Below are 22699 nucleotides of genomic sequence, written 5' to 3'. Positions count from 1 at the left end.
AGCTCCGGTGCCGGCAGTGCCAGGAGCTGGGACGCGGTCGCTGAGTGACCGGAGGCACTGGGAGGTGCTGGGACAGGAGCCAGAGGGATTTAGTGTTCCTGGCCAACACAGTAACGGGGCCGCAACAGCGTCACCCTGAGCAACACCAGCCCCAAACCACCCCCTTCAACCGGACAGCACATCCCAAACTACTACAGTTTATTGGACAATGGGCAGGGGATGGGTTTGGAACTGTACATCTGTAAAAAAGGAAGGAAAAGGGACGGGAATGCCAAAGGCTCTGGGGCCCTCATGTGCTCGACGCAGTTTTCCTCCGCTTCAGCCGCGCTCGCCAGTCCTCAGGCAGCGCCTCGAAGTTGGCGTTTCTCTCTGCCATGCCACTGCGGGACAAAGAGGGGTGTCAGCACCCCGGGCTGCTCCCCACTGCCCCTATGTCCCCCTGTGGGGTCAGAGATGGGGATCCCGGTGTCCAGGGGGTGAGGAAGCATCCCTCAACTGAAGGAGCAGAGACGGGAAGCACGTACCTCATGAGCTGCTGCTGCTTCCACTCCTCGATGCGCCGCTGGGCTGTGGTCTCCCGGTCCTCCTCGCTGGAGCTGGAATTCTCCTCCTCATCCAGCTCCCGTTGGATGCTCTGCCACTTCTTCACCAGTGATGGCATCTTCGTCTTCCCCTTCTTGCCCTGTGCCAGACACACAATGAGCCCCTGGGATGAGGCTGGCTGGGAAGAGAGGAGAGGCACCAGGATGGCACTGGAGAACGAGCTCACCTTCTCCTTCCGCCCCTTCCTTGGCTTCTCCTTGTCTGGCGGCGGCGGCGGGGCCTTGGGGACAGGCGGGGGGGGTGTCTGGGGGGGCGGTGGTGGCGGTGGCTGCTCCGTGGTGCCGGTGCTGGTGTTGGCAGCGGGCAGTGCCCCTCGCACCGATGCCGGCTGCACAGCGGCAGCGGCCAGGCTGACGGAGGTGGCGCACTCTGGGTAGCTCATGAGGGCCGGTGCGGCGGGCGCGGTGACGCTCATGTACCCCGGCTGCAGCCCCATTGGGGTGGGTTGGGGGCCAGGCCCCATGCGGAGGTTGGGGCGACCCTGGAGCTCGCCCTGCAGGCGCTGGCGGGGCCTGAGCGAGGCCAAGGGCACCGGTGAGGGCTGGTACTTGCTGGTGGGCATTAGGGGCTGGCTGTAGAGCACGGGGCAGCTGCCGATGGTGGCCGTGCGCTGCATCAGCGCCGGGGCCATCTCCACGGCTTTCCTCTTCTGCGGCTTCACAGAGAGCAGTGGCACCGGGCTGGGGTCAGCGGCAGCCTGGAGGGGAGCAGGGGGTGAGGGACACAGCCATGAGGCCACGAACCAGCACCCTCCCATGGCCTGGGGCTGCAGCAGCACTCACCTGGGTGCTGCTGGTGGCAGCCGGGCGGGGGAGAGGCTTCAAGGGAGCATCTTCTTCTGTGCCTGGGGCAGGCGGCTCCTCGCCCCCCTCATCTTCCATCTCCACTTCCTGGATCTCTCCATCTTCTCCCGGCGGTGGTGGTGGTGGAGGGGGTGGTGGAGGCGAATCCGGTGGTGGCGGAGGCGGTGGAGGCATTTCCAAAGGCAAAGGAGGCTGGAGGACCGGGACGGAAGACTGAAGCAGAGTCCAAAATGGAGTGAGCGGCATGAGAGACGGAGCAGGAACTTGGCCTGAGAAGGATTCTTTACAAAGGGAGCCTGAAGAATACACATTGACACAGGCTTGAAAACCCACGCTATGGACAGGGCTGCCTGCTCCTGCCTCCCTGCCAGGGCCCTGCAGGCAGAGCTCAGGCCACGGGCTCGACGTCGCCTTCCCCGGCACCGCTGCAATGCCTAAATCCAATGGGACAACGTGGATGCTCACTGAAGCCACCACGAGGTGACAAGGAGGGATCCCTATCACTCGCATGCTCCGTGTGGCCTCACAACACCCACCCTGGGGGCTCAGACCCCCCCAAAACACAAGGACCCCCCTCACCCCGGCCGTACCTGCGGGCCGCTCGGCAGCATCCTCGGCACGCTCTCCCTTGTCCTTTGGAGGTGGTTTAGGAGGACTGGCGTTGGCTTTCCCGTCGGACATCCGCTGTCCTTCCTCTTCGTCCTCCCCGTCGGGGAATTCCCATTGGGACTCTCCTGAGCGCTCGTTAACATAGAAATAGCGTCTATGCTCCCTAAAGCACAAGAAACAGAAGGAAGCTTTTAGATTCCCTTCCCCGCCACCGGCACTCCGAGCCGCGTGCTCTCGCAGGGATTCAGACCCCTTTGCTTTGCAGCAGGGCTGCCACCATTCCCAAAAACAACTTTGAGAGGACCAGAGAGACCCGGAGGCGCTTTCGCTCAGAGCTATTTGCTGGCTGCCTGAAGGTCGCCCCTGAACCCCCCCCCTTCTCCCCGCTGCGAGGGAAGGGAAGGGCTGCGAGGAGCAGCAGAGCGACGTCGCCAGCCCCGGGGGGGCTTTGCAAGCGCTGCCCCTCGGCTGGAAGTCGCCCTCCGAGAAGAGGCACCGGGGGGGAACAGCCCCGATGGAGAGGAGAGGCTGCCCCCCCTACCCCGTGGTGCGCGGAGGAGGCGGCTTTATAGGGTGTCAAACCAACACAGTGAATGCTAGAGAGAGGGAGCGGATCTGGGAGCTGAAAAACAAAAGAGCAAAGATTTCAAAACAAAGGACAAACAATTCCATCCAGAAAAGCCAAAAAGACAAAGAAATGTTTGGGTCTGACCTGCTGGCAGGAGACACAAATCTTGTTCTTCCTTCCGGCGGGGAGGAGAGGTTTGTCCTTGGGTAGAGCTGTTGGTCAGAAGAGGTGATCCAGAGATCCTGCAAAGTTCACAGAGCTCTCGCATGCGCGACCCCCCAGGCCCGCCCTCCAACAGCGCTTTCCACTCAGGAGAGTGACCACGAGCTCTGTCCGATCAGGGGGAATCAGCTCCGTCTCTGAGCACTCCGCTTTGGATCCTCCAGCGTGGGTGCTTGCCTCAAACCCCACAACGTGCTGGGAGCGCCGGGAGATGTTGCTCTGCCTGCCCAGCATTGCTAACACAGAAGCTTGCTCTCAAGTCTCCGAGAGGGACGGCGCCCACGTCGTCGGGTGGTGATGGTCACAAATCATGTCTGAGATGTCAGAGATGAAAGGTGAGAAAGGGAGGAGAGCTCGTACCTGTCCCAGTGGCAGGACCAGCCTTTAGGGGTGGCGTTTATTTCGTATTGTTTTAGCTGTTCGGCTGCGTCTTGGAGTTTGCGTTTGAGGTAGTTTCCATTGAGAGCACCTTCTCGCCAGTCTGCAATGCGGGTCTAGAGGGCAAGAACCGGGGAGGGGGGGGGAAAGCTGTTGGAGGGAGGCTGCAAACGGCTCCCCGGGGACACGGGACTCGAGGTTCGGGAGGCTCCCTTACAGGGGGAGCAGGAGGAAGCCACTGCCTCCGCGCAAAGCCATGCTCTTCCCCCCCATATGGAGGGAGGGAAGGAAGGAAGGAAGGTGGGCACACGGCCCCCAGGATCACCGGGCAGGATTTGATCCGCTTCGGAACAGAAGGCCGGAGCGAGCGAGGGACCAAGGCTTGGTTACCTCTGTCTGCAACAGCAACATGTGGAAGTTGGAGATAGATTGTCTGTTGATGCCCAGGAACTCCAGTTTATTAGTCAGAGTGTTTGCCAGCTCTCCGATCTGAAACTGCCGGGGAGAAAGGGGACAGAGTCAAGAGCCGCCCTCCCATAGTGGCACCGGGTGCCCGCGGCCCCGCGGCTCGCTCCAGGCCATCCCGGCAAACGGGATTTGGGATGTGGGTCCCTGTGAGCCCCGCTCCCTCCTGCGCCCCAGGGATGGGAGCTCTGCTGTAGCTGAGGGAGGTGCCAGGGAATCCTGGCTTCTCCATGTGGATCGCGTCCCAAAGCAGGGGAATAGGCTCAGGAGTTACATCAGGAAGTGCTACATCTAATCCTCCAACTGCTTCCCAAAGGAAATGGGCTGCGATATCATTTCAGGATTCACTCCTGAGCAGATCCAGGATCTGTATTAGAGATTCAGTCCCACAGTGACAACCACCGCTCAACCGCAGCATCCGGCGGGAGCGAAATCCCAATGTGGGCACTGCACAGGGACAGGGGGATCCCCACATCCATCCCCCAGCTGAGGGGAGGCATGGAAGCGGCTACAAGTCAGGAACTGGGATACCAGGCAGGGGTATCCCAATGGGAATGCTCTAAAAATGCTGTTTTCCCTTTGCTCTTCAGCAGAGGCTTTAGCAGATGCCTGAGGCAGGGAAATGAATTCATTCCCACCTTAACTATGGAGAAGCCAGGGAATATCCCAGTGCTGGGGGTGAGCTGGCAGAGGAGGCCCTGGTGGATCCCTGCAAACCAGAGCTGGCAAAAGAGAGATTACCCCAAAGTGATGAAGCCAATGGATTACCCAAGGAGACGGCATTCCTCCACCGGCTCCAAAGGGATCCTGTGTGGGGAAGTGCCACACTGCACTGCCCATCCCAGAGCACTGGGATGGCTGGAAAGGCTCCAGGGCCAGTGAGCCTGGTTCTGCTGGGGACTGTTTTACCTTATTTTACTTAAAATTCAGTTAAAAACATCCTCAAGCCTCATGAGCATGCTGCTGTGCTGGGGCAGGGGCACCACATCTCAGCTCTCCTTGAGTGATTTTATAGGAGAGATGCAGCTTCCAGTGCCTAAAGGGGCTGCAGGATACCTGGAGAGGGGCTTTGGACAAGGGCCTGTAGGGACAGGACAAGGGGAATGGCTTTAACCTGCCCGAACAGGGGAGACTGAGATGAGCTCTTAGGCAGAAGCTCTTCCCTGGGAGGGTGCTGAGGCGCTGGCCCAGGGTGCCCAGAGAAGCTGTGGCTGCCCCATCCCTGGCAGTGTTCAAGGCCAGGTTGGACACAGGGGCTTGGAGCAAGCTGCTCCAGTGGAAGGGGTCCCTGCCCGTGGCAGGGGTTGGAACTGGAGGAGCTTTAAGGTCCCTTCCAACCCAACACAAACCATTCCATGGTTCTATGCATCTGCCAGGAAGCCCTTTCCTTCCACACTGGAAAAATAATGAAGTGGCAGGAACAGAGGGCAGGGAAGAGGCTGGCTTTTGATTTCCCATCAAGAAACCACCCAGCACAGGTTGGTGCCAAAGTCTGCTACCAGAAGCATGATTGGGATCCAAATTGAAGAGCACAGGTAATGAGCGAGCAGGGAATTCAAAGGACAAAGGTCTCCCTGACAGCTCTGTGTATCCCTGCCACAGCTCAGCCACAACCACCAAGAGCAAACCAAGGCTGGGAAGTGCAACCAGCAGCAGATGCTGCAGAAACCCCCAGTCTGGAGCTAACAACAACTTCCACAAGTGACCCTGGGAGGAAGGGAAGAGCAACAGGTACCAGCAGCCTCCAGAAACAGAGAGATTACGGACGAGGAGTCTTCAGCCTGGGAACGGGCCGTGCCACCGGACTGTAACATGGTTATTGGTGAAAAGAGAGTCAAGACAAACACGTCCCCCTCTGTCACAAGACCCAGGGCTCAGGCTCTGAACCCCCCCACAGCCCCCCTCGGAGTCCCTGTAATGGGTTTTCCAAGCCTTTGCTGCTGGCTCCTGGTAGGATATCAGCATCGGGGATGCCAGCCCAATGCTGCATGGCTGCTCTCACAGCAGGATCTAACCCTGGGATCTGAGGTTTAGAGCTTCCACAGGGATACAAATGCCAGCCCCACTGGCGGATGGCACAAAGCCACCACCCAAAGCTCCCCGTGGCTGCCGGCCTCCCCTGGGCAGAGGTAGCCAAAGGAGCCAGCGTGTCCCTCCATGCTGCTGCTGACATGGATCTCACCGACACGCATCTCCATGTGTCCATACCTTGAGGTCCTGCTCCTCCTCTTCCATTTTGGGTGGCCCCTGGGTTTTGGCTTTCTCTTGGGGCTCCTCAGGCTCTGGTTCTTTGTCTGGAATGGCATCACTTGGTTCCATGCTGGCTGCTGCAGGAGAAGAAACGAGAGGTCGGTTCTCCCACCAGCACACAGCCGGCTGCAGACACCGTGCCAGGGAGCTGGAGAGGGCAGGGAAGGAGCCTCCTTCCTACAGGAGCCAGTGACCAGAGCCTGGAATTCAAAGGGAGAGAGGGTCGTTGCCTCTGAGGTTTGGCGTGTGGGGTGGTCCTTCCAGGAGGAGGAAGAGCCTGGAGTTCAAGGAGGCATGAAGGGAGCTGCTCACCAGGCGAGCACAGTGCTTTCATCAAGAGGAATTATCAGGTATTAGGAAGTTCATAATGATCGGAGCTCCCCAAAAGTTGGCACAACACAAGGTTCTGCCTCTATAGCCTGGCAGGACAGTTGCGACCAATGCACTGCCCAAGTGCCACATTCCAGGAGGGAAGTTTGTGAGGGATTCCTAAAGCCCTCAGGGTTAAAATCCCCAATTCCCAGTGTGTCTTGGTGCTCAAAGAGCAGAGAGGTCCCTTAATCCCCCACAGCAGCAGGGTGCTCAGCTATAAATGGCTTATTTTGGAGTAACAGCTCCGTGTTTCCCTGTTGAGTAGGAAACCAGCTCCAGGGATGTGCTGCACGAGGCACAGGGAATGCCATCCAACGAAAACACCCCTTGGAGCTGACCTCATGCCAGGCCTGATCCTGGATCTGAAGGATCCTCTGCCTGACGCACGCACTCCTTAGGGCTGCACCAGTCCCATACTGGAGCAGGCTCCATCTCCCTCTTCAGCTCAGGGCACTTGTGGAGAAGCTATTCCTGGAAACAGGAGTTGTTTCCCTCCAGCTGTGCTGTGGGGCAGGGAGCTGGACCAAAGCCTCGTGCTGGGGAGGGACCAGCACATCCGAGAGCACCAGGGCTGTGCCCTCCAGTGCTGCCACCAGTGTATCCTGGTGGGGGGAGCAAGAGGGTTGGTACAGGCAGCGAGGTACAGGCAGCAAAGGGCAGGGTGCAGCAGAGCACTACAACTGCCACGCAGTGATTTCCTTTCCCTAAGGCAATACGTTTATATGATGCTCCCACTGCACTCCTCTGAACATGGGTTTGATGGGAGTCTAAAAGAGCAGGGCCAGCAGAGCACCACCAGGAGCATGGGGGTTGTTGTTGCTCGAGTGGCAGAGCTGACACCCCCTCAGGAACCAGCAGCCTCACATGAACTGGGTCTTCCTCACAGTGAGGTTCTGCCTCCATGACAAAGCACTGAGCACAGGCACTCTCCTCTCCACTTTCCTGACAGAAGCACCGGATTTGGGCATTCTCCATCCATGCTCTTTAATGGGATGAAGACCAGAACCTGGTGGTGCCCATCCTGGCTCCTCCACGTGCCACAGGGCGTCCAGGACACCCCCTTTGGGAGACAGCTGCAGCCCATCCAACCCCTGGCTCCCAAGGGAGCCTTTCCCATTACCTGCTTCTCCCGGTTCCGGGCTTTCCCGGCCTGTTTTGCTGGAGCCTCGACTGGCAGATTCCGGGCTGGCAGCTCCCACAAAGAGCTTCCATTTGCCCCGTTTGGAGGCCAGCCTCCGGGCCGGATCCTGCGAGGCCGACTGGCTCCCATCGGACAGCGGGCTGGAGCCAGACACGCTGCCATCACCCTCCTCCAGGGCACGCAGCTCCGCCTGTGGGGGACACACAGGGACATCAGCCTCCGCCTGAGGAGCAGCCATGGGGAAAAGGCCGCATTCCCAGGATAAACCCTTGCTCCTCACTTTCTTCCTCTCCAGCACCATCTCCAGCTCGAGGGTGTCCTGCTCCTCCTCCTCCTCAGCGCTCTCCCCTGACTGCACCACGCTGCACAGCTCCTCCTGCAGCGTGTCTTCCAGAGGATCCCTGCTGGGCTCTGGCTCTTCCGGAGCGGCCGGAGCCTCTTCTGCTTTCACCTCCTCTTCTGGAGGTGGTTCCACTTCCTCTTTGCAAATCACCTTCCTCCTCCACCGCTCCTCTTCCTCCTTCACCACATCGGGCACGAGCGGTGCCAGGAGGGCTGCAGCCACCCCCTTCTTCTCCTCCTCGCTGTTGGAGAGGGCCTGAACACCCTCATTCACCTCCTGCAGGTCAAACCCCACAGTGAGCTTCCAGCAGCTCCCAGCCCCACAGACCACAGAGGAAGGACCCCGTGTTGATGGGGCACCTCTTTGAGCTGCCACCCACCACGGAGCAAGCCCAAAGGGCATCTACAAGCCCTGTGGCCACCAGATCCTGGTGCTGATCACATCTGACTGACCTTCTTCACCTCCCGCTTGGTGATGGGGGTCCCCCGGCCAACCCCCTTCTCCTGGGGGTACACCTCAGCTGCTGCTACAAAGCCACCATTGGCGCCTGCCACGGTGCTGCCGAGGAAGAGGGGAGGGTGTGAAGGGCAGGAATGGGGACAACATCCCCACAAGTCCCCCTTCAGGGTCTGGGGGGGTCACTGACCTGTGCTGGTAGTGCTGCAGGCCCTGGACCTGTGTGGCCAGGTACTGTGGCAGCTCCCAGGTCACCTCGTTGCTCTGAGTGTTCCAATAGTAGTAGCAGCCGGTGTTCTCATCCCACACCTCCTGCCAGTCACCCATCTCCAGCTCCCCCACTGCCAGAGACAAGGACAGGATGTGACCCACAGCACAACACCGACCCCAGCAGCTCCCCAGGAGGTGATCCTGCCCATCTGCTCCATGAGACCCCACTGTGTGCAGTGCTGGGGTCCCCATCATAGAGGACATGGAGCTGTTAGAGCAAGGCCAGAGAAGGCCACGAGGATGCTCAGGGGCTGGAGCAGCTCCTGTATGAAGCCAGGCTGAGAACATTGGGGCTGCTCAGCCTGGAGAAGCTGCTTGGAGACCTCAGAGCAGCTTCCAGTGTCTGAAGGGGGCTATGAGGATGCTGGAGAGGGGCTCTTCAGCAGGGACTGGAGTGATAGGACAAGGGGTGATGGGTTCAGACTGAAACAGGGGAAGTGCAGGTTGCAGATAAGGCAGAAGCTCTTCCCTGTGAGGGTGCTGAGGCACTGGCACAGGGTGCCCAGAGAAGCTGTGGCTGCCCCATCCCTGGCAGTGCTCAAGGCCAGGTTGGACACAGGGGCTTGGAGCAAGCTGCTCCAGTGGAAGGGGTCCCTGCCTGTGGCAGGGGTTGGAGCTGGAGGAGCTTTAAGGTCCCTTCCAACCCAACCCATTCTCTAGTTCTGTTTCTGCTGTCACCCTCCCCTTCCCCAGTGACACCCACTTGCCCCCCCAGCAGGGCCAGGCTCCCCAGGGTGGATGAGGGCCTCACCTCCAGCCAGGGAGCACTGGGTATCGTACTGCCACTCCTGCGCAGGCACGGGGTCAGCACCATTGGCTGTGCCCGAGGGCTGGCCTGAGCCTGGGTCCTTCGGCTCCGGGCGGGGAGGTGTGGGGGGAAGCACAGAGGAGGAGGAAGAGGAGGCCGAGGCTGCAGCAGGCTCTGTAGGCTGTGGGGGAGCCGTGATGGCATCGATCTCCTGTGGAAGCAACAGCCCCATGTCACCTTCTGATCCCAAAGGAGGTGAGAGTGGAGGCAAAGAAGAGCTCAGCATCCCAGACCAAGGAGCTCCTCGCTGGAGCTGCACTCACCGCCAGGAAGTTGGCCAAGGTGCTGTCGATATCCGAGGAACTGTTGCCATTAGCATCCACGGAACGGGAAGACTTCTCTGGGGTCTCACCCTCCTCATCATCACTGTCTGCATAGGCACCGAGCAGGCACAGACCTCCTGGGGAAGGGAGAATGAGGGATCCTCAGTGGCTCCTCCTATATAAAGGATCCATAGGGATATCTCCCAACTCCCAAAATCCAGTGGGAACAGCCCCCAGCCACACTGGGAATGGAAAATACATTCCTTGGGTGGTAAAAGTCCCAACAGTGGAACAAAACTGGGAGGAAAAAAGAATTCCCCAGCTCTGGAAAAATAAAAGGATGGTGGAATATCATATCCTGCCTGCAAACCATGGAGGGGGGATCACTGCTCCCAGAATAACTGCATTTTAAGTTGATATTGAGTTTAACAGGATGCTGGGGAGGGACTCTTCATCAGCGACTGGAGTGACAGGACAAGGGGCGATGGGTTCAGACTGAAAGAGAGGAAGGATCCAGACTGGATCTTAGGCAGAAGCTCTTCCCTGGGAGGGTGCTGAGGCGCTGGCACAGGGTGCCCAGAGAAGCTGTGGCTGCCCCATCCCTGGCAGTGTTCAAGGCCAGGTTGGACACAGGGGCTTGGAGCAAGCTGCTCCAGTGGAAGGGGTCCCTGCCCGTGGCAGGGGTTGGAGCTGGAGGAGCTTTAAGGTCCCTTCCAACCCAAACCGGGCTGGGATTCTGTGATTTAAGGATTAATAGTAGGCAATAACAGTAACAGGTAAGGAAAACAGTATCACTTGTTATTCCCGGCAAGAAAAACACAGTGGGCAGAAAAATATCCCATTATCTGTATTTTTAAGGGAAGAAATCATCTCCCCATTGTAAATCCTTTAAAAAGGGGATCTAACATCACACTACTCCCTTGAGAAACAGTGAAGTGGGGGTAAAACCCCTGTTTGCCCCCAAAATGGGGGGGGGGGTGGTGGAAATCACTCTATAGCATCCTGAATGAAAAGCAGTTAAATGGGATCATCACCCTAAACCTGTAATAAATGGGAAAATGAGGTTAAGAAGTGATCCCCCCTGGAAATAACCCCCCAAAGCAATTAAAATGATGCTCGCATCCTAATAACAAGCTATTTAGGAACGGGTTAATTCACCCCGTTAGAAAATAAAGCAGTTAAAGGGGTACAACCACCCCCCCCATAATAAATACGCTAAACAGATAAAAAACCCCCAATTCCCCCCATTTACGACGAAAAAACACGCTCTTTTTGAGCAATAAAGCAAATAGGAGCTGCCCCATCCCTAAAACCAAGGTGAAAACGCCTTTTCAGGGGGGTTTTTACCTCATTTAGGGACCGTACCTGTGGGCTTAACGGCAGCGGGCGCGGGCGGCGGCGGGTTGCGGGGGGGGTCGGTCACTGCTTCGGGTTCGTCTGTGAAGGGATCAAGGGGTTAAAAGGGGGCCGGGGAAGGCGGCGGGAAGGGGGGGAACGCGGGGCAAGCCCCGCGTTCCCCCCCTTCCCGCCGCCTTCCCCCGGCCTTAGGCCGCAGCGCTGCGAGGAGGCCGCGCCGAGGCCTGCACAGGCCGCGGTAACAAAGCGCTACCCCCCCCCGCCTCCCGCTACCTCCCGGGTCCGCCCCGTCCCCGTTTACCCGGTTCGGAACCCGACTCGGGTCCCTCGGTCGCCGCTGCAGCCGCAGCCTCGTCGCGGCGGGGCCCCGGCGGGGAGAGCTGCAGGATGGGCCGGCGGCCCGGCGCCGAGCGAGACTTCTTCCCCATGGCGGCGGCGCGGCGGCGAGAGCGGCGCCTCAGGGAGGGACGCAGGGAGGGGCGGAATGCGTCGTGACGTCAAGGGGCGGGGCTTCACGGAGCTCCGCCCACCACGGTGGGGTTCTAGGGCCAGCTCTACCCTATAGACCTGTGCCTCCCCTATAGACCCGTGCCTCCCCTATAGACACCTTGGGTTTATAGCCTCAGTCCTGCCCTATAGACCCATCCCTGCCTATAGACACCTTGGGTTTATAGCCTCAGCCCTGCCCTGACCCTGCCCTATAGACCCATCCCACCATATAGACCCCCTCCTGCCCTATAGCATAGTGCTGCCCCCTGAGCCTATAGCCCCACCCATGCCCTGTAACATAGTGCTACCCTGTGAACATTTAGCTCTGTCCCTGCCCTATAGGCCCCCTCCAGACCTATAGCCCAGTTCCTGTCCTGGAGCGCAGTGCCGGCCCCTGAGCTTATAGCTCCATCCCTGCCTTGTGAGTCTATAGTGCCTGTCTTGCCCTATAGCACAGTGCCACTCTGAGAGCCTATAGCTCTGTCCCTGACCCATGACCCTGTAGCCCCATCGCTGCCCTACAGCAGTGCTAACCTAGGAGCCTATAGCCCTCTTCTAGTCCTATCTGCCCTATAGCCCCACTCCTGGCACTCGAGCCTATTGGCTCCATCATTGCCCTACAGCACAACACCTCTGTCCTTAGCCTATAGCCCCTGAGTATGGTGCTACCACTTGAGCCTATAGCTCCATCCCTGCCCTATAAACCCCATCCTGCCCTTCAGAGCTGTAGCCCCACCCTATCCTATGGCATAATCCAACCCCTAGGGGCTATATAGCCCCTTACCCTATAACACCTTAGAGCACGGTGGTACCACCCCCAGCCGCCCCGGCACAACGCAGCCCTGGGGCACGCAGGGCTGTAGGTGCAGGACACAAACCTGTAGCAACACTTGGAGTTTATTATCCAAACCCACACCAAATAAACAACAGCGAGGGGACGGCACGGGGGGGGGGGGAGCAACGGCTGCACCCCAGGGCCCTGCTCATCACCCCCACGAGGGACAGGATGAGTGCAAACAGCACCAGGGGCTGAGCCAGCCCCCCAGGGCCATCCCCCTCCAGCAGGCCCTGGGCTGTGGGGCTGGCTCTAGCTGCAGCGGTACAGGCGGTCCCGGGTGGCCACGCTCACCTTCTGCTGGTAGTCCTCCATCTTATCACAGAGCTTCTGGTAGAGCTGGGCCGGGGCACAGAGCAGGAGGTGAGGGCTCCCCTCCTTGTCCTGCTCCACGTTCCCACCTCCGGCTCGGCCCAGAGGACACCGTGGGGTGTTCCGTGGGGAAGGGGTCGGACCTACCTCGACGCTGTGGTGGTTGGAGGTGCTGTCCCGCAGCGCCTGCAGCAGTTGGTCGATGGCGGTGTAGGGCAGCCACACCATGGGGGCCGTGGCCGACAGTGGGAACTGGGGGGGGGAGAGGGAACGCTGGGGTGTGATGGCAGCAGAAACGCTCCTCACCATGGGCACGGGGAGGAAGAGCTCCTGAACACCAGGGCCTGATGGCCCCGTGTCCCGTCAGGAGGCCCCTTGCATCTAAGGGGGGTTTTCCACACCCGTTTGTCCTGGAAGCACTGTCATGGGCACAACAGAGTCATGGAATGGGTTGGGATGAAGGGAGCTTAAAGCTCCTCCAGCTCCAACCCCTGCCACGGGCAGGGACCCCTTCCACTAGAGCAGCTTGCTCCAAGCCCCTGTGTCCAACCTGGCCTTGAACACTGCCAGGGATGGGGCAGCCACAGCTTCTCTGGGCACCCTGGGCCAGCGCCTCAGCACCCTCCCAGGGAAGAGCTTCTGCCTAAGAGCTCATCTCAGTCTCCCCTCGGGCAGGTTCAAGCCATTCCCCTTGGCCTGTCCCTACAGGCCATTGCCCAAAGCCCCTCTCCAGGTTTCCTGCAGCCCCTTTAGGCACTGGCGCTGCTCTCAGGTCTCCCCTTCAGGAGCCTTCTCTTGTCCAGGCTGCCCCAGCCCAGCTCTCTCAGCCTGGCTCCAGGGCAGAGCTGCTCCAGCCCTCGCAGCAGCCCAAGCCCAAGCAGGATGTGTCCCAGGGAACGCTCCACCACATCCCAAAGCCTCACCTCGATTCCAAAGTACTGGTGCCCTTTTCCCAGCACAGCATCTACGTACTCCAGGACCAAATCCACTGCCTCCTCCAGCAGGTCATAATTGAGATAGAGACGCAGCAGCTGGGCAGCATCCACCTTCTGTGAGCAAAGGGGGAAACATCAACCAGGGAATGCACCCAGGAGCCACCATGATCCTGGAGCCTCAGGAATAGGCACAAAGCTTCCTGGAGCTGGGAATGGGAATGAAGTTCCAACGAGGAGGAGCCAACAGAAGGGAAGGTGAGGGCAGCTGGGGTGCTCTGGCCAGCACACAGGATGTGCTGAGCAGTGTCCCTCATCCCTGTTGTCACCTTGTAGCTGTTGATGAGCCAGTTGGGCAGAGGGGTGCCGTGCGCCAGGAGCTTGTTGATGACACAGCGATGGTACAGGCTGTTCTGGGATGGGTAACGCTCTAGATAGGAGGAGAGCAGGCGCCAGGCTTCATCTGTGGCACTGCAAGGGCAGTGTTTCCCCTTGGAATCCGTGCCAGCAGCTCCTGTCCCCTGGCCTGCTGCCCAAGGTCCATGAGGGGAGCAGGGTGACAGCACAGGACATGGATCTCCCCATGTCGCAGCCCCACAGGTCTGCTTTAAGGGGGTTTATGGACTTGTGACCCTCTGGACCACAGAGAGCAGCTTGGGGAGCTGTTCTCTGCCCCCACCAGACAAGGCCTTACCTGGACTCCTTGGTGGTAACCAGGGCAGAGAGCTGGTTTGCTGCTAACCACTCCCAGGCCTCTGCCTGTGCTGCTTCCCCTCCCAGCTGCAGCTTGATGCACCTGCAGGTAGAGCAATGCAAAGGGGGGGGCTGCCCTCAGAGCCCCCTGGCCACAGCTGCCAGCGGCAGAACCATCCCTTGGCAGGGCTATTCCCAAGCAGCAGCCATGAATGAGCTGGCTTGGCAGGAAAAGGTGGATGTTAGAGTGATTTCCAAGCTGCTCCAAGTGTTAGAGAGGAATTCGTGTTAGGAAGCTTTAGGGCTTGGGTAGGAGATGTCCTCCATGCAGTCAGCCACAGGACCAGGTCACAGCAGAGCTTGGTGCAGAGGCAGAGGAGGAATCCTGGGGTTGAGATGGGGCATGAGAGCAAAGGGCCAGCACAGAGACCTGACACAGGAGCAAGCGCTCTGCCAAGTGCTCCTTGGGAGCTGCCCAACAGCTTGGATGCATCTCCTGTGAGCATCAGCAGCAGGTGCCATGAGCCAATGCACCAGGAAGGGCTCCAGGTACTGGTTGTGGCTGGGTTGGGATTGCTGGGACGGTCAGATGCCAGCTCTCACCTCTGAGACCAAGGAGACAGCTCTCCCATCCCAACCTGATCACCAAAGCTCCCTTATCTTAACTTTAGACGTGTGAAAGAGCAAGTTCCACCCCAAAACCACTACACTGGCTGCTGCCATGTAGTCATCAGCAGCCACGGCAAGAAGATGGTGGGGACAGCATCAGCTTTTAATGCTAGGGAGCTGCAAACTGCGCCCTGTGAGCATCACCTGAGGTGGGGTGGAGAAGTCTGCTACCTACTTGAAGGTGAGTCCCTCAAAGATGGGTGTCAAGGGCAGCTTGAAGGTTTGGCACAGAGTGATGGCCGTGTCGAAGAGCCCGGCCCGCACCAGGAGAGCAACCATTTCCTCGGACGTGGAATTACCTGTGGGGAAAGGAGGATGGCAGCAAGGAGGAGGAGAACCAGGGCAGCACAAGCAGGACGAGGAAAACACCTCTCCCAGTCCCACCCCAGTGCTTACTGCGGCCTAACCCCATGCAATTCAGCAGCAGTTACAACAGCACCATGGTAACACCCCGCAGAGGTGCTCCTCATTGCATGCCTTGAGGCTTTCTTGGCCTCAGGAGCACCTCATGAGCCCTGGAGGGACTGCAATAAGCAGCAGTGACCCATGGAGCCAGCCCTGGTGAGGCACAGCCTGGAGGAGAGCATGGGTACCATAGCTCTGTCCACCTGAGCTCAGCTCCGCCAGCACAGGCAGGAGGGGCAGTGGCAGGAGGTGAGATGAAACTCAGCTCCTTGTGTCGCCATCACTGGGAAGTCATCTCCTCCTGATACTTAAAGGTGAAAACCATGTGCATGTTGTGTAACTCATACAGAGAGTGGTAGAGCACACTTAGAGGGTCAGGGTGGGAGAGTTGCAGCTGTCTGCTCCCCAGAAGAGAACCATTTTGGCAAGCTAACACCGTTGTGAAGCAGAATTGCCCAGGACAAGGATTTGTCTTGCAGCAAATGGGTTTTCTAAGGGTTTCCAATCCTGTTTCATCTGGGGGCAATTTCCATCCAGATTTCCAAGCCTTTTAGTCCCAATTCATGAGCATAACCCCATGCTGCAAACCAAAGCCAAAAGATGGGGGAAGAGTTCAAGCTGGTTCTGCTCTGCTGAACCCAGAGGCAAGGTTTCATAGCAGGGAGGGGATCTGAAGGGTCCCTGCCAGCTCCTGCCCTCGTCTCTGGGTCAGAAGCACATGGAGCTGGGACTGGAAGTGCTGGAAGCACCTGGGGGGAAGCAGAGGTGGCTGCAGCATCCCTCTTACCTGCCACAGCTGCTGTGGACAGGTCATGCTGCACCAGTGTCAGCCGGATGCGGGACAGCACACATTCCTTCTCCAGGTCCTCCAGCTCCAGGATCTCGATCTGGCGACTTGCTGGAACACATGGCAGCTCTCAGCATTGAAAAGAGGGCTCTCTGGGCACCCTGCTAAATGCCTGCAGCCTTCGAGGAGTTCTAGCAGGGAAAGCACTGAAGGAAGGGTCAGGTTTTGATGCCTGAAAGTGGGTCTGTCTCCATGATATAACTCCTGCTCTGTTCCAGATGTGAGCTGGTGGCTGGGAACAGCCCCTGCTCTGGCTGCCAGCATCTGCTACAAAGCAGCTCAGTCAGAAAGAATTGGTTTAAAAATACCTGACCTGAAATTCTCCTGCTCCACCACTGAGGATTGCAAAGCGAACCTGACACCAGCATCCTGAGCTCGGGCAGACGCAGAGCAGAGACCTTACAGCAGGCACTCACTGCAACACCAGGGTTGCCAAGGAACGAGGGCTTGAACAACCAGAAATTGCCTCTCAAAGGCTTTCCCATTGGGTTTAATTACAAGTTATTACCACTGAAAGCAAAAGGGATGGATGGCAGGACATAAAGCTGCAGGGGAGTGTTCAGCCTCGAGAAGAGAAGGCTCCTTAAGGGGAGACCTTAGAGCAGCTCCAGTGCCTAAAGGGGCTGCAGGAAACCTGGAGAGGGGCACCTAAGTTACAACCCCCCCATATCATTGACCTGAGCTGCCCTAAGCCATCTCCCCACTCACAGTGAGAGGCTGTGGACACACAAGAGACACAGGAAGCACCAGGACTGGACACTTACTTGGCACAGCCGTGCACTCCCCGTCGTGGCTTCTCTTTGGGGATGCTCCAGGGCGCTCGTACTTGCAGGAGAAAGCAGAAAGAGGTTTATTCCACAGCCTGGTTCCAGATTAGATTTAAGGAAGCTCTTCCCTGTGAGGGTGCTGAGGCGCTGGCCCAGGGTGCCCAGAGAAGCTGTGGCTGCCCCATCCCTGGCAGTGTTCAAGGCCAGGTTGGACACAGGGGCTTGGAGCAAGCTGCTCCAGTGGAAGGGGTCCCTGCCCGTGGCAGGGGTTGGAGCTGGATGAGCTCTAAGCTCCCTTCCAACCCAAACCAGGCTGGGATTCTACATGCACACCAGCCCTCTCCCATAAGTTGTTCTGCTTCCACACAGTGACACAAGGGTGATGTAGGGAACTGATGTCTACACTGAGTAGCACAAGGCAGTGCTGCACAAGCTGGCCAAGAAGAGGAGAGCAGCAGGTTAAGGTGGTCAGTGCCTTTGCTCACATCCAAAAGGATTTTGGAAGCTCCTTCCCAAACGTGTCCCGCATTCAATAGCTCAGCTCAGAGGATTCATATGGAATCATGGCGTGGGTTGGAAGACACTTGAAGCTCATCCAATCCCACCCCTGCCAAAGGCCACAGCAAGCTCAGGGTTTCCTACCACAGCTCCCGGCGCTGGCTGCACGATCCAGGCGTATTCCGGCCGGATCAAGCGCAGGCAGTTGACAGCAGCAAGGAAACAGTTGCCTTGTTTCTGGAGCCCCCGGAGCGTCCGCACCTCCCTGCCCAGGCGCATCCCATACTCAAACATCACCGTTCCAGCTGAGGAGGGAAGGGGAACGCATCAGCCTGCAGCCAGGCCACCCCAAGGCGGGGGTTCCAAGGGCCCACCCTGAGCTCACCCTTGCGGTAGTTGTGGCGGTAGATGTGGAAAGCATAAAGCAGCTCATAGTAGTTGTGCGTCATCAGATCCACTGCTCGAGCGTGAGATTCGATGATGCCCACGACCTGCAGCACAGAAGAGGCTCAAACGGGTTAAAAACCCCTTTAAAAGGAGCGATTCCGTCCCCATCCCTCCCTGCACGGGGCGGTTACCTCGTTGTGGAGGTTCACGTAAGGGAATTCCACCAGGTCCTGGAGCTGGGAGCGCTCGCACAGAACCACCACTAGCTGGCGTAGACAGTCCAGCTGCCTGCAGGGAGAAGAGCCCAGCAACAATCCCATCGGCAGGCTCGGAGCCATGGACAAGCTCCACAGGGTTCTCGGCTGGCTCTGAACCAATAAATCCCTTCAGACTCCTCCAGTGCTGCAAGCAGAGGTTCTGGATCCTCTGCAAAGGGCTCTCTGGAGGGCAGCCTCCCTCCCTCAGCTCTGTTTGGGTCAGATCCATTCTTCAGCCTCAATTAAAAAGCATTCCTGTGTCTCCTCTGAACGCCTGTCCCAGCCATTCCCTCCCAGCGCATCCTCCTGTTAGGGTGAAGCTTCCTCTACCCATTTGACTGCTCAGATGGAACTCAAGCTGAAACTTCAACTCCTTTCCTTATCCACCTGAACTGCCTGGACTCCTGAGGCTTTCCAACATGCAATTCTTGAGTCATTCTTGTGGCTCTTCCCTGAATCACCTTCCTTTTCCCTCTCAGTTTCTTCCTTTGGGATATCGCCCATCCCAAATATCCTTAAAACCCTTCCTAGCAGACCTTCACAGACACTCAACAGAACCTCTTAATGCAGCAGCCACATCCTGCCCTCAGGCACCATCTTCCTTTCAGCTTGATGGGGAAAACTGGTACATGGACCTCTGAGACAAGTGAGCATGAAGGTCCTAAAGCTATCACCTACCTGCCTGGATCTGGGTTTTGCGTTAAGGCTACATATGCTTCACTGTTGTGTCCCAAATCCAAGTGATGTTTGAAGATGCAAGTCCTCAAAGTAGCCTGAAAACACCAAAAAGAACATAAACCAGCACGTTTTGAGTGATCAAACTGATGAGAATCCCTTTGGGAGCTCCCTAAAGAGCCAAACTGATGCCAAAGCAGTGCCCTGTACCTGGCTTCTCCAGTCATCCGCTGATTCCATGATGGCCAGGGTGGCCAGCTGGATGACCAGCTCTGGCAAACCCACCATGTCCAGCAAGCACAGAACCTGCAGAAGACAACACCCCTCTGGGTTAGGCTGGTTTCTTCGGTCTGTGACAAGAGCTACTCCTGTCCCTGCTAACCATGACAGCAAGAGTTTGGCAGTGTTTAGACTGGAACAGGGATGGGTTTGGTCCCAAGGACACCTGAGAACCCTTCCTGGATGCTAAAGGCAGGGAAACCCTCACAAGGAGCTGGGTCCAAGCTTGCAGCCTGTCTGCCCTATGGCATTAGGCACGAAGATCTTATCCTAACTCACAGACATTCATTTGCAGTTGCCTCAAAGCTTAATAACCTTCCCTTAAGCAGCATCTCTCATCAAGCCTGGACATGCCTGGCTTCTGCCTCCAGCAGCTGGATCTCACCCTGCCTTTTCCTGCTGGGTAACGAAGTCCTCTGCTATTAGGGAGCTAACAGGTGGAAAGTACCTGGCTTTCACTGCAGTCACCTCCTCCTTCTCCCCCAGAGAAAGCAAACAGAGGTTTCACCAACCCAAAAAAGAGGGGTTTTGAGTCTTAAGTCACCTCCTTGGAAGCCAGGGACTGAGCAGGAGTTCTCACCCCAAGCAGTGTGCGTGTGGAAGGACTTGGTGCCAGTTTACTTGGTCAGGATCATGCACATGGAGCTGCCTCGGCCCTACCTTGTTGTAGTACTGCAGGCGTGGAGTGGAGACCATCTCCCCCTCCTCAGGCTGGATGAGCCTGTCCAAGAACTCTTCTCTCCCCACCTCTGATGCAGCCTGGCAGAAGCAATCCAAAGCCTAGAAGCAGACCAGAAAGCAGCTTGTGGGTGTCCCTTGGGGCTGACCCAGCCCGTTTGTACCAGTGAGAGGACACTGCTGCCTGCTCCAGCTCCACTGCATGAGACCTGCTGGCCCCATGCTAACAAGAACATCCCCTAGAGCAGGTCCCACCACCTCCTCCAATCCCATCCTTTGCCTGAAGGCAGCAGAGCTGGGGATGATGGTTCCTGACTTGTACAGCAGAAACAAGGCTGCTCCTACCTGTGCACCAGCTGCCTCCCACGGGAAACAGTCCCGGATCCCAGAGGGAGGCAGAGCTGGAGGGAAGGAGATGGAATCCTTACCTTGTGGCCCTCACCCATGACCAGGTAGCACCTGCCCATCATGAAGCGGCAGGAGCCCATGTTCACGTGGCACCATGGCTGCAGCAGGCGAATGTATTCCTAAGGGAGAGGAGGAATGGGAGATAGGTTGGATGGGGCTTGGAGCAAGCTGCTCTAGTGGAAGGTGTCCCTGCCCGTGGCAGGGGTTGGAACTGGATGAGCTTTAAGGTCCCTTCCAACCCAACCCATTCTATAACTGAGGTAAGCCCTCACTTGCGACCTGCAGGCACCCAGCACCAGAGGAAGGGTTAGGTCTGTAACACCAAAGGGCTAATTCAGTGGCTCCTTTAGCTGCTGTGCTCACAAAATTCCCGCTCTTCCAGCTTGAGGGCTGGTTTTCCCAGCCCCAAAGTCCCTTGAGTGCATGGAGACACCCCCCCATGCTCCTGGGAAACGACCTGCTCCAAGTAGCTCCAGCATCCATAGGAAGAGCCCCTAAAGTGACACACGATGCTCTGCAGCCACTGCAAACCTGCTGCAGGGAAATAGAGCATGAACCAGGGTGTACATGTGTGAAGGCAGCGAACAACAGGCAAAGAAGGTGTTAAGAGGAGCAGAATCTGCAGCAGGGCTGGAGAAGGAGAGCAGCCATGGAAGACCATGGATTACAGCAGCACAGGCAGGGATGAGGTGAAGCACTGATGGCACCACAAATAAAACCGCAACACGGGCACTGGGCAGGGTGAACTGACACGAGCTGGTCCTGTGCCTGCTCTGCCAGGATAACATAAGGCCTGCAAAGTGTCATCATAGGCAGCGAGGAGGCATGATGACAACTCCAAAGCCAGCATCACTGGGAGAGCAGTGGATGCTCTTTGCATGTGAAGCAGCAGCAATGTCCCACTAGCAGGGGCTTAGAGGAAAGGAGGAAAGGCCAGAACCCAGCAGCAAAGGCAAGGTCTCACAGGCCAACCTGCACCTCTGCATGTGCAATCAGCCCCCAGCACGTATCGCACTGCCCCAGCCACAGGCCACGTGGCAACGCACCCCCTCCAAACCTGGACTGAGCCCCCAGGTTAGCCAGCTCCAGCAGATAAATCCCACCCTGAGCTTGCTCAACGGCTTGGCCCACAGAATCAGCCCCAAGGAGAGGCCTGGCCCTCGTCCCAGGGCACTGCTTTGGTTACTAGGCCTTCCCTGGGCAGGGTGCTTCCTGCATCGCCACCTCTATTTGGGTCACGATGCTCGCGCTGCGTGCAAAGCCGGTGTTAGCTCCCTGAGGTCAAAGCACTTAATCCACGTTGTTGTGACCGAGTGGGATCAGCAAGTGTAACAGAAGGCAGTGGGGAGGAGGAAGAGCTTGCTCCTGCAGAGATAAAAGCCTCTTGTACCTCCTCGAGGCGGGCCACCAGTGAGGCGAAAGCAATGCAAGGCAATTCAAAGGAGGGAGAAGGAAGATGCCCAAACCATGCTGGCATTTCCTGCCTCCAAAGCAGATTTGCCATTCTTCTCGGTGGCAATACGAGCACAAAAGAAAGTCATTCAGCCCCCAGGTGGAAAGGGGCTGGGAGAAGAAAAGGGTCTGTAAAGCACAGGAGAAAGCATCTCATTAAGAGCAGCCTGCACAGCCTCAAGGACTGGCCTCAGCAACGTGTCACATGGAGCTGCAGACATGGGATCGTGAGCTTCCCAACTGGAGCGCGAGGACCCAGCCCCTGGGGAGCACACAGGAGATGAGGGAGGAACAGTGGCCTGAAATACAGCAGCCTACAGAGGCACCTGAGGCAAAGTAGCCCACTCCTGCTCCCGAGGGGGTTGGAAAGGTGATGGATGCTTCTTAAGCTGTGTTTTTACTAAGGACATTAAAGGCATAGCTGAGTCCTCCTGGAACAGCACTTGGGTTGAAGACAGAGCCTTGTGAACCCCCAGCCCTGTGGGCAACCCATTTGGAAGGGCAGCACAGGAAAGGATGTGGGCACATCAGGAGCTGCTGTACTAAGGGCTCACTGTGCCAGTTAACCAAGCCCCACCAAGATGTTCCTTGCACACAGGGAGAGAAGGCCTGGGAGGCTGAACTCCTCCATGGGAAGGGTAGGGAGCAATCCTGAGCACTTCTGCCTGGGTTTGTCTTGAAAACATAGAAAGGGAAAGCATCAGAGAAGCATTTCAAGTCATTCCCCAGCAAACTCCCTGTGGCATTGTCCAGATTTGAGATACTGAGCAGAAACCCTTCTGTGAGCAGAGGTGGGCACTGCACGGAACAAGACAGATGCATGAGGGAGATGGAAGAGATTTGCTGCTTGCGGTTTGCTCACTGCACTAATGCTGTGATAGCTGCAACAGAGACACTGCCCCATCCCTGGCAGTGTTCAAGGCCAGGCTGGACACAGGGGCTTGGAGCAAGCTGCTCTGGTGGAAGGTGTCCCTGCCCGTGGCAGGGGTTGGAGCTGGAGGAGCTTTAGGGTCCCTTCCAACCCAAACCATTCTCCACTCCCCAAAAGGATCATTCCTTGCAGCCTGTTTCAGGTGCAGGACAAACTTCCAGCCCATCATCTCCGTAAGGGAGATGTGGGAGAGGAGCTCTTGGGAAGATCAGCTCACATCTGACCTCAGAGAGCAGCACCAAGGGGAGCACAGAACAAACTCCAGTGAGTGGGAAGCT

General features: G+C 57.7%; 2 protein-coding genes across 5 annotated transcripts in view; both read right to left on the bottom strand.

Annotated features, from left to right (window-relative positions):
• Positions 1 to 181: 181 nt before the first annotated feature.
• FNBP4 (formin binding protein 4) lies at positions 182 to 11379 on the bottom strand. Of its 4 annotated transcripts, none has more exons than XM_080617881.1 (17): positions 11209 to 11379; positions 10917 to 10988; positions 9552 to 9688; positions 9232 to 9439; positions 8401 to 8551; positions 8207 to 8312; positions 7692 to 8030; positions 7391 to 7601; positions 5857 to 5975; positions 3574 to 3678; positions 3166 to 3299; positions 2728 to 2825; positions 1997 to 2178; positions 1386 to 1619; positions 770 to 1300; positions 525 to 682; positions 182 to 380 (listed from the first exon to the last, which is right to left on the bottom strand). In XM_080617881.1, the coding sequence occupies exons 1-17, from the start codon at positions 11333 to 11335 to the stop codon at positions 290 to 292; spliced, it is 3003 nt and encodes a 1000-aa protein (XP_080474007.1). In that variant the 5' UTR covers positions 11336 to 11379; the 3' UTR covers positions 182 to 289. The 4 variants fall into 4 exon arrangements, with proteins under 4 accessions (XP_080474007.1, XP_080474008.1, XP_080474010.1 ...); XM_080617882.1 differs by having other exon boundaries at positions 5857 to 5972; XM_080617884.1 differs by having other exon boundaries at positions 10917 to 10973.
• A 942-nt stretch (positions 11380 to 12321) lies between these two features.
• Positions 12322 to 22699, bottom strand: part of NUP160 (nucleoporin 160) — a gene marked incomplete at its 5' end in the record, with an annotated part of 30927 nt that continues 20549 nt past the window's right edge. Inside the window, 15 exons of the mRNA XM_080619532.1 lie at positions 12322 to 12570; positions 12691 to 12795; positions 13467 to 13592; positions 13805 to 13946; positions 14170 to 14271; positions 15013 to 15136; positions 16030 to 16140; positions 16854 to 16914; positions 17499 to 17659; positions 17740 to 17845; positions 17933 to 18029; positions 18677 to 18771; positions 18884 to 18979; positions 19613 to 19732; positions 20059 to 20157. Of these exons, the coding sequence (XP_080475658.1) occupies positions 12484 to 12570; positions 12691 to 12795; positions 13467 to 13592; positions 13805 to 13946; positions 14170 to 14271; positions 15013 to 15136; positions 16030 to 16140; positions 16854 to 16914; positions 17499 to 17659; positions 17740 to 17845; positions 17933 to 18029; positions 18677 to 18771; positions 18884 to 18979; positions 19613 to 19732; positions 20059 to 20157 (1632 nt within the window). The 3' untranslated portion in view covers positions 12322 to 12483. The remainder of the gene's footprint in view (positions 12571 to 12690; positions 12796 to 13466; positions 13593 to 13804; positions 13947 to 14169; positions 14272 to 15012; positions 15137 to 16029; positions 16141 to 16853; positions 16915 to 17498; positions 17660 to 17739; positions 17846 to 17932; positions 18030 to 18676; positions 18772 to 18883; positions 18980 to 19612; positions 19733 to 20058; positions 20158 to 22699) is intronic.

Source organism: Psittacula echo, assembly GCF_963264785.1.
Source record: "Psittacula echo genome assembly, chromosome: 5".
NCBI lineage: Eukaryota > Metazoa > Chordata > Aves > Psittaciformes > Psittacidae > Psittacula > Psittacula echo.
The sequence above is the reverse complement of the archived record's forward strand: the minus strand, read 5'-3'. Positions and strand labels throughout refer to the sequence as shown.

Coding starts and splice junctions, on each gene's coding strand:
- FNBP4 (XM_080617881.1), bottom strand. CDS start 11,335: ATGGGGAAGAAGTCTCGCTCGGCGCCGGGCCGCCGGCCCATCCTGCAG. Junction 10,989..11,208: donor CGAGTCGGGTTCCGAACCGG/GTAAACGGGGAC, acceptor ATCCCTTCACAG/ACGAACCCGAAGCAGTGACC. Junction 7,602..7,691: donor TGGTGCTGGAGAGGAAGAAA/GTGAGGAGCAAG, acceptor TGTCCCCCACAG/GCGGAGCTGCGTGCCCTGGA.